Source organism: Ailuropoda melanoleuca, chromosome 14 (genome assembly GCF_002007445.2).
Source record: "Ailuropoda melanoleuca isolate Jingjing chromosome 14, ASM200744v2, whole genome shotgun sequence".
NCBI lineage: Eukaryota > Metazoa > Chordata > Mammalia > Carnivora > Ursidae > Ailuropoda > Ailuropoda melanoleuca.
In genome coordinates, this window is record NC_048231.1 from 28,556,103 (window position 1) to 28,566,507 (window position 10,405).

At 37.7% G+C, this 10,405-nt stretch overlaps 1 protein-coding gene across 7 annotated transcripts in view; it reads right to left on the reverse strand.

Annotated features, from left to right (window-relative positions):
* Positions 1 to 10,405, reverse strand: part of EFCAB11 (EF-hand calcium binding domain 11) — a 143,511-nt gene that overhangs the window by 123,387 nt on the left and 9,719 nt on the right. For all 7 annotated transcript variants that reach the window (XM_034642710.1, XM_034642709.1, XM_034642712.1 and 4 more), the window contains exons 4-5: positions 4,270 to 4,371; positions 3,351 to 3,441 (exon numbers count right to left, since the gene is read on the reverse strand). In XM_034642710.1, the coding sequence (XP_034498601.1) occupies positions 3,351 to 3,441; positions 4,270 to 4,371 (193 nt within the window). The remainder of the gene's footprint in view (positions 1 to 3,350; positions 3,442 to 4,269; positions 4,372 to 10,405) is intronic.

A 10,405-nucleotide genomic window follows, 5' to 3' on the forward strand; every position in this document is an offset into this window, starting at 1 on the left:
TCATTATATATTTTTATTCAAGGACAATGGCCCATGTGAATATTTTGAAATGTGAAAGACACCAGAAAATGCAATTATAATCCCTACTAGAGGATAGACCTCAGCTAAGCAGAAACTATGGCACAAGGTCTGGAAGTGAGCTTTCAATCCACATAACTGTAGAACTAAAACAAAAGAGATTGTGGTTGCTAATCATAAATGTTATGTTATATATACCCATTAGAAATGTAAGTGTTATAAAGCCTGACAATATATATTTTTTAAAGCCATACAGCTTTTATTCATGATAAAATCAATAACGTAAACATTCCGAGAATAGTTAGGCAGCAATTCACAAATCTTTCAAAAATATCTCATTTAGTTCTTATGATGCTTTAATGAATGATCCATCAAGTTATAAGCAAAATGATTCTTTGATGTCTTACACCCCAAGTCTGTCTTTTTGAATTGGTTGGTTGGTATGGCTTTAAAAAATTAAGGTGTAATATGAACAACTTTTGAAAGAAACTACTCTTGATCTTTATTAGTTTCTTTTGCAAGAATATGGCAGTCAGTGAATTGAAGGTAATGAAAACTTCAGTCATTCACACCAAAGATGACTCTGTCTAATTAGGATTCTCCCTCTCTAGTGGTCTTCCTCTACTGTCTTTGGATATCAGCTTTCTTCTGGGTAACCGTGGACCTAGGAAATGAACTCCATTCCCAATGGTCAATTAAGTCAAACGCTACTCCAGCTGTGCAAAAAGTGAGTGTCTAACCTAAGGAACATTATGTAATTTTGTATCACTAACAGCCTTAGCAGCTGATGTTTTCCTTATTCTTGAAAATTGTTGGCACCACTGAAACAGAGTTGTGTGGAAGAGAGACATCTCTGTGTTTTTGGCCTACTTCAGTCTACACTTAGAGGAACTATTTTTCTCCCTTATTTGGTTTCACAACTTCATTTAATACTTGTTATGCATCATTAATTCTGTTTTAGGGATTTTGGTGCTAAAAATAATAAAAACGAGTGTTTAAAATGGACATGTTCGATGAACTAAAATGCCTTGTTTGGCTTGGTCTCCAAACTGTTTCAATCCATAATCCTAGGAAGTATAAGATTTGGGGGCATTTCATGTATTTATTTACAGGTTATATGCACAAATGCTGCTATACTAATAGAAGTATGCACATTATAAGGCATAATATAGAAATTCTGAACAAAGATAAAAATATTTTATTTATTAATGGCAAATGATTTTTGCTGTCACTAGAAATTATTAATACTAATAAGAATGTGATTTAATATACTTTATAATCTCCAAATATCTCAGTTTAATCCTTTGTGATTGAGCAATTTGTTTTAATACTTGGTTTTAAGGGCTATCAGAGATACCTCATGAAGATATGTGGACCTGAGTGGGAAAAGGCCCCGTGACACTGAGTCTCTTGATTTGTAATTCCACCCTCCAATAAGGAAAAGGCTCAACGGTGTTTTGAGGGTTTTAAAAAATTATTATTTTATTGCTATTGCTAACTGAAATTCAGCTAGTATATGTCTACCTCTCCTGATATTAGTTGCTCTTGAAAGCTTATTAAAGTTATTGAATTTTTATATCTTTAGGAATTATGTTCTAAAACCACTGAAACTATAAGATTTTTTTCCACTGGGTTAGGACATTCCACTTTCAACTTATTGAACATGTAGATGTGAAGGGTTTTAATAAGTGTCACACATCATTTTTTAAAATAGAATCACATTTTCAAACATTCATTTTCAAAAATGCTCTCCTGGAAGCACAGATTTCTTTTGAGAAGTAGTTTCTAATGCATTGTTAAAACACTACTTCTCCAGGAAAGGGCTGTATTTAAATGTATTTTTCAAAAATACACTTGAACTATGAGGTTGTACCTACTGAAACTGTTTAACACATAAAGGTCAGCAAACATGGACACTTGTCTTTTGTTAAAAGGAAAATGCAGTAACAATTCTCTGCTCTCTCCTTCCGTGAGGAAGAAATACATTGATGCTCATTACTCATCTCATCACAAAGTATATACAAAGATGCTACTACAGTTCCAAGGTCCAGCTGTTCTAGAATCAACTAATAGCGTCCTATGGCATTCTGCTATGTCTGGCTTGAACTCCTTTGTTCTTCAACAGCTTGCTCGATAACTTGCTTGTGAATGTTGCAGTAAAAGAACTTCATAAAGGTCATTGTTAGCAACAGCGAGTGCAAATCCTTATTTCAAATAACCTGCTTGATAATTTCTATGGAGCAGGGATTGCTTCTGGTCAGGTTTCATGAAATTTTTATCCCAAAGGGGAACACTTTACCTATGTCCCTACTATCCATTCTCTCCTTCTTCCTCTCTATCAGAAACTCAGAGCACTCATGACTACCCAGAGCAAAGAGGACATTTTCCAGTCTCTTCCCCCGTGCAGCTACCCAGTCCTTGAAACTAAGTTTGGGTCACTGGGATGTAAGTAGAAACAACTGATAGCCCTAAAATGAAGGGAATCTCTTCTGCTCCCTCTCCTCTGACCTAGCTGGAATCCAGATGTGATGGCTGATGTTGAGGCAGCCAGAATAGTAAGAGGAAAGGCATCTGAGTCCTTCTGGCCCTGTTGCCATCAAGTCAGCCCCAGACTGCCTGTGTACGTGTGGAAGAAATACAGTACTGTCTTTTTTGTGTTTTGTGATTCTGGGTTTTCTAGTTCTTGCCACAGTAGGGACCATGAATGGATACACCTGGGAACAGCTGATGAAGAGCTCATGCAAAGACTCAGAGAAGACTCAGCTCTGCTGTCTGGTCACATCAGCATGTGCTTGTGCTGTTCATAAGACCTTTACTCTGCAGCTTCCTAACAGAAACTATATTTAAGATACTTGCCCATATCGTCAGAAGTCGTCTAAATAAAGGACATAATATAATCATTATGTCTACTCTATCAGGGATGCATGAACCGCAACATTTATCAACAACTCTGAAAGCAAATGAATGAGGGGGCCACCATCAAGCAACCTCTACTCTTCTCTTCAGACAACTCAAGACCCACGTGTAACCTGTGTCTGATTAAACACAGATACAGGGGAACACCAGCATCCATGTTAAACGTTAATAAAGCTTATCTTTTTTTTCTTGGTCAATATATACATACACAACGAAGTTCTACTTTTCCCCCTGCACCTCTCCCACCCTTACCAACAAATGTCTATACACACCTCCCTGGTGTGCAAGCACTCCACTATCAAGGGTACAGACTGGGAAAAATGTGCATATATAAGTGTTACCCATAAAACTGAAAACTTGTAAAAGCAAATGGTAAATCGAGCGGGGGGGTATATATAAAGATTTTGGTGCCTTACCTGAATACGTCCAGAATAGTCCTTTCTGATAACTTGGGAGCCACCTGCCTAAATGCTTTCTTGAAATCTTCCAAAGTTAAATACCCCCGATCTATTTGAAATGAAAATATAAAACATTCACTTACTTCTATAAACCCTATGAACTGTTATCTCAGCCATATTTGTGTGAAACTTTCTTACTCGAAGAAAAGCAGTAAATATAAAGTAATCTGAGATTGTCTCATTGGAAGAATTTGAGAATCTACTAACACTCTCCTTCAGTGGAGATGATCTCACATAGCTGGTTCTCTGAGTGCCAGGGAATGGACTGCAGACAGACACTGCCATAATGGCATTAGGCTTCAAGTCTATGTGAATTGCCAAAACAATTTATTCTTCAAAATTCACTTTTTCTTCTTGCTTGGTGTTAGAATTATAATATATGAATAGACAGAGGGAAAACATCACGGTACCAAAGATGCTGACCCTGGACTCCACGAGTCTTCCCATCCTGTGTATGATCTATGGGGACAGGGGGTTCAAAGCCACTTCTCTCAGCTATATTCAGTGTGAGGAAACAATTCTTTCCAATCATGTGTGGGTCAGAGTAGGAGTCAAAGGAAAAGGCCATACGGTTCCCCATACTTCTGTAGATGGCTCATGACCTATATCTCCCACGTGGCCAGCCCTTTTGCTATTCCCATTACAATGTAGGTAAATCATAAGTACAGTTACATAACTGTAAATATTATTTGACCCATGGTAAATGTCAAGAGTTTAAGATTGTGATTCAGAAAAAATTCACACCAACATCTATGTAACAGCTAATGAATACAGTAAAATAATCTTCCAAGCATATTGATTATTTTATTTACTGAGAGTAAATAGCAACTTTTCTTACTAGCAATTTTTTATACCAAAACAATTTAAAGATACTTACAGTGCCTGTCAAAAGCTGTGAAGATGTGTCTTATTTCATTCCGATAGAGTTGAACTTCCTTTTTTTTCCTAATAATACTTAAAAACTCCTCAAGCAATATACCTAAAAGTTAGAAAAAACAATTTGCCAAAAGTGACCATTTTTCTCTTTAAGAAAAAAACAAAAACATAAATGAAAAGTGATACATATCATGAACAAATTTTATCTTAGTTTTTGATGACTAGTGCATATTTCTAAAGATCTATAAAGTCGAAAAGACATTTTGCTAAATGCTAAACAGACCCAACCCTAGCAATCAATAGCAGAAATGGTAGGCACTGTTGGAGTTCACAGAGATTTCCAGAGGATAAAGGAATGATGACCTCAAAAAAGTGTAATACTCTTCCCTCTAAAAGATGTAACAGACAGGCCTGAAACTACTTATTAAACAAGGTGTCCTAATTTTTCTTTCCTTATGGTTCTTTGATCCCGTTTTTCCTAGCCAGATGTCATTATGACAGGTTTTTTTTCCAACTGGGAGATCAGGGCAAAGACATAGTTTCTCAAAAGTGAATACCAATTGCACACCAGAGATAAAGGTGGAGAGAATATTCCATAAACAATAGAGCTGGCATCGTCCCCAGCCTTGGGTACACCCCACCACTACTCGGCAGCCTTGGGCTCTGCTTCCTGTGATTCTCATAATAAAAGAGCCCAGCGTGATCATATGAGGTTGTATACCGTGCTTACAATGTCTATTAAAATGAATTCTAATGTGATCTTTGTAGTAGGTTTAAAGAGTAGAGCCAAAAATTTAAACATTTTAGTGAACTGAGCCCTAAATATATAAAAAGAGCAGTTCATTTTAGTAACTCAGAATTTCCATTACAAAATGGATCGCTATTTTTAAAAATAGCTCCAAATCATACAATAACCACATGCTAATTTTTAAGAACTTGCACTTTTGGTAATACTGAGCTGTATACCTTTCCGAAAATAGTTCCAATGGTTTCAAAAAAATAACAAAGAAAATAGTTTTCTTAAGGGAACCTTCCTGCAATGTTGGTAGGAGTGAAAATTGGTGCAGCCACTATGGAAAACAGTATGGCAGTTCCTCAAAGAATTAACAGAACTACCATCTGACCCAGCAATTCCCCTTCTGGGTATTTACCCAAAGAAAACAAAAACACTAATTTGAAAAGATATCTGTAACCTCATGTTCACTGCAGCATTATTTATACCAGTCAAGACATGGAAACAACCTAAGTGTCCACAGATGGATGAATGGATAAAGAAGATGTGATACACACACACACACACACACACACACACACACACACACACACACACACAAAATGGAATACTACTCAGCCATAAAAAAGAACGAGATCTTGCCATTCTCCACAACATGGATCCACCTGGAGGGTATTATGCTAAGTGAAATAAGTTGGAGACAACATACGATTCTACCTACATGGAATCTAAAAAACAAAACAAATGAATAAACAAAACAAAGCTTGAGAGATACAGAGAATAGATCAGCAACTACCAGAGGGAAAGAGAGAGGGAGGGGCGAAATGGGTACAAACTTCCATTTATAAAATAAATAGGTCATGGGAATGTAACATAAAGCATGATGACTACAGTCAATAATATCAGATTGCATAAGTTACTAAGAGAATGGATCTTGAAAGTTTCATCATAAGAAAAAACAATTTTGTAACTCCATATGATCACAGGTGGTAACTAGACATTGTGGTGATCACCTCACAATACATACACACATGGAATCATGCTAAACACCTTAAACTAATATAACGCTATATGTCAATTACACTTTACTAAAAAATAGTTTTATTTCCCATGTTTTTATTTGTAGTTAAAGATTAAGAAACTTAAAAAGTCAATCTATCTTTATGTTAAATGCTCCTTTTACGACTCTTTAGGACACTGTGTGCCACACAGTGTTGAGTTCTGGAAATAGAGGGGGAAAAAGGAACACACATGATTCCAGTACCAAGGGAGTTACTGTTCTAGTGCAGGAGACAGTGATTGCACGGGTCCGACTGCACACGCACACGTAATTATAAATCATGGTGTGTGGATGAGGGAGAAAACAGGAAGTTATAAAAGGATCACAGGAATCCTCCTGCAGAGTAGATTCTGATGAAGGAGTGCTAAGTAGAGGGAATATTTAAGTTAAGACCTATGACAAGAAGCTACCAACCGGCTAAAGGTGAGGAGGAAGAACATTCCAGGAAGTGGGAAAAAAGCCAAGAAGGCAGCTGCATCTACTCTAGGCAACAGGGTCCACTTCCCAGCGCTTCCCAGAGTGCCTGGCATGTGCTCGGTAAACGTGTGTTATATGGAATTAGTGTGTGCAGCCTTTCCCCCTATCACAGCTAAGGATACACGCAGGGATGCAGCTCTGCTCTCATCTTAGCACCTCTGAGACCAGAGAACATATCGAGACCACTTGCTGAGGATAAAATTGAAGTCCAGACACGCCACGTTCCCACAGGTTCAAATCCATTAACTTTACTTTCATGAACACCAAAAGCTCATCAATTAGATGGCATCTAGATTAGTTGAAATTCCTGAATAATATATTCACTGATCTCAGCATGCCCTAGGAGACCCTTTACCATCTCGCCCAGGCTACCTTTCCGGCCTCCCTAGCAAACTTCCTGAGGCCTCCCCAAGGCAACAGACCCTTTCATACCTTTGGGCACATTGCCTGGAATGCGCTTCTCCTTTTTCTCCTACTGAAAGTTTACCTCTCCTTTCCTATGCATTAACTCTTCTCTGAAGTCTTCCCTGATTTTTCCCAGTTGAGTCCCTTTTCTGTAACCCAACAGCCCTCTGTTCATAACACAATTGATTTTCTTTTTACATCTATTATAAAGTCCTATGGTAATTATTTGATCCCACGTCTGCCTGAGAAGCACTGAGGGAAAGCACTGTACATGGTTTAAAATTTTATCCCCAGTGTTTGGCATCATACCAGGCACATAGGAGGCAGGCAATACATGTTTGCTGAATAAGTACATAAAGTAATAGGAAGATGTGGTTTCTAGTTTTCAGCAAAAAGCATTAAAATGTATGTTTTAAATGATCTCATCACTCTGTAAAACTAACGCCAAAAGGAGGTTACTTTCTATTCACCTAGCCAGCAAAATAAACCATCATTTTAGAAACTCTAATTTCTTAATACATAGGATATAGTAAAAAACAAAAGAAATTCAAAGAGAAAGGAAATGCATGCATAATATTTGCTCTTTACTTATCATTGCATCTGATTTAGGGAAATGACAAAAAAAAAAAACAGGACAATTCCATGGTTCGATGTGTGATTCTCTCTCACACACACACACACACACACACACAAAAGTACGTGAGTAGTAATATCTTCTAAATTACGCATGCAGAAAACTTATTGGTATTTGGAGCTCTAAAGCAGTTAGGTCTTTATTTCAGAATATTGCAGGATAAAAAGCAAACGTTCTTTAGTTTTTCCTAGCAGAAAATGTAGATTTCAATGGAATGTTTACTCCCATTTAAAAAGGACAACAATCTCATAACACGAATAACTCCATATACGTAATCAAGTTCTTTTACACTATTTTCCCAGAGGATCATATACCTTGTTTTTTAAAGTCAACATTCTAAGGGTCATCAAGTAATATTAAGCCATGAAAACACATCCCCACTGCTTCCTCCACCCCCATGCCCTTAATTTGTCTGAATCCTCTACGGCAACACATATCCAAGTGCAAGTCCCTTTTCTACAAAGGGCAAAGTTTCATTCAGCTTGGCTCTCATGCTGCAGTAGTACAACCACTTCCCAAAGCCAGTGCATAATGGTTTGCTATCCCTAAAGCTCTGAAATGCAAACACATTAACGTAAGTTTTATACATCTTGCTGCTCTTTAAGTGGCCTAGAAATAAACAGTTTCGACTACTAGCTCCACCTGCTGTCAAAATATTAAAACCTAAAATCACCTCTTCACAAAGACTTTCAATAATTCTATTGCCATCAGATTTCATACTCAATGACAAATGCATTACCTGTGTTCACCCCTGAAGTGAAAGAATACATTCAGAAAATTCTAATTTCAAATAAGATGTTGGGTCTCCTATGGACATTGTTCCACTAATAACAGTTACCTAAATACACTTGACTGTAGTTACACATTAGGATTGTAACAACATCATGAACCACACAGACCTATGTGTTTATCTGAGTTTATTATTATCTACAAAAGGTGTTCAGAAATCACCTGGGGAGTTGGACTTTATCAGTAGTTTGCAGACTTTTTTTTAGCTGTAGGAAAGGGGGTTCTTTATGAAACAAGAAAGTCTGATGTGTAGAGGAAATGAGGGAGAACTATTTTGTTTAGAGCAAGGTGGCTTACACCATTCCCTGTCCAGCAGTGGCCCTGGAAGTGCCCCCACAGGACCTGGGATTGAGGACCGTCCATGCCTGAAGACCACTGGGACCAGTAATTTTTACAAATCCTTCCAGACTTTGCAAGTCTATGCATTTTCCATACTGCTGGAAAACACTTATTTCCATTTTATAAATTACTCTTAGCAAAATGGACTCCTTTCATGTTCTATAACAAATATATATATTTTACTTTGCAAACCGCTAAATATATGTGATATAGATATGCCATGTACAGAGAAAGACTAGGAATGTTATCTTTTCTATTTTTTTGTTTGTAAGTAGTTTCCTAGGAGAATAATCATCTTTTACCACAGGAGTGGATATATTCAAAAAGTCCAATAAAACTATATAAATTTTTTGCTTGAAAGTTTCATTGTGTATATTTTTTTTGTGGTTCACAAAACCAATGACCCTGAGCTTCAGGGCCAGTGCACACAGAGAAATCCTCTTGAAAATGAAGTAGTCTAGTTTCTGGCTATCACAGTGAGCTTAAATTAGACACTGCAATAAGCCTGGGGAGAGTGAAGGAGAAAACAATAAAAATGCCAGGTTATATAGACTGTAAGTCTGGTCCTAGATTTAGGAGAAAAGGGAGGGTTCACATTCATTGTGCCATATATTAATTTTGCGGGGGCTTAAAAATGCCTAAAAATGAGGTTTTAAAAGGATTAAGTGGCTTTTTAAAAGATATAATGCAAGCCATCTCTAGCATGAGGAATAAAAATTCAGATTATGACTTCTAGAGGCCATGAGGGGGGAAACAAGGGACAAAATGTGTTCTCATAAAAAGACTGAGGACAGAAGGCAAAAGTGACATCAACAATGGTGAGATGTCCCTTCTGTTCATCTGTTTTCTTTCTTTTTTTAGAGAGAGAGACAGCGTGCAAGCAAGCACACGTGCCCAGAAAGGGAGGGGAGGGCAGAGGAAAAGAATCGTAAGCAGGCTCCCTGCTGAACCTGGAACCCCACTCTTGGCTTGATCCCACAACCCTGAGATCACGACCTGAGCCAATATCAACCTGAGCCAATATCAACCTGAGCCAAAATCAAGAGTGGGATGCTTAACCAACTGAGCCACCCAGGCATCCCCATCTGTTTTGTTTCTTGGGGGAAAAAAGAGAGAGAAACAAACAATACAACAAAGCCTTAACTATAGAGAACAAACTGAGGGATGATGGAGGGGAGGTGGGTGGGGAAGATGGGGTAGATGGGTGATGGGGATTAAGGAGGGCACTTGTTATCATGGGCACGGGGAGTTATATGTAAGTGATGAATAACTAAATTCTACTCCTGAAACTAATATTACACTGTATGGTTTTTGTTTGTTTTAAGATTTTATTTATTTCACACAGAGAGAGAGAGTACAAGCAGGCAGAGTGGCAGGCAGAGTGAGAGGGAGAAGCAGACTCCCTGTGAGTAGAGAGCCTGACATGGGGCTAGATCCCGGGACTTGGGGATCATGACCTGAGTTGAAGGCAGCCACTTAACCGACTGAGTCACCCAGGCACCCCACACTGTATGTTAACTAACTAGAATTTACATAAAAACTTGAAACAAACAAACAAACACAACTGTGAGCTCTCACAGTAAAATGGATAAGTAAATTCAGAGGACTAACATTCCCTCCCACCCCCCCCTCCGTACTCCCCCACAAAAAAAAAAAAAAAAAAAAAAAAAAAAAAAAAAAAAAAAAAAAAAAAAAAAAAA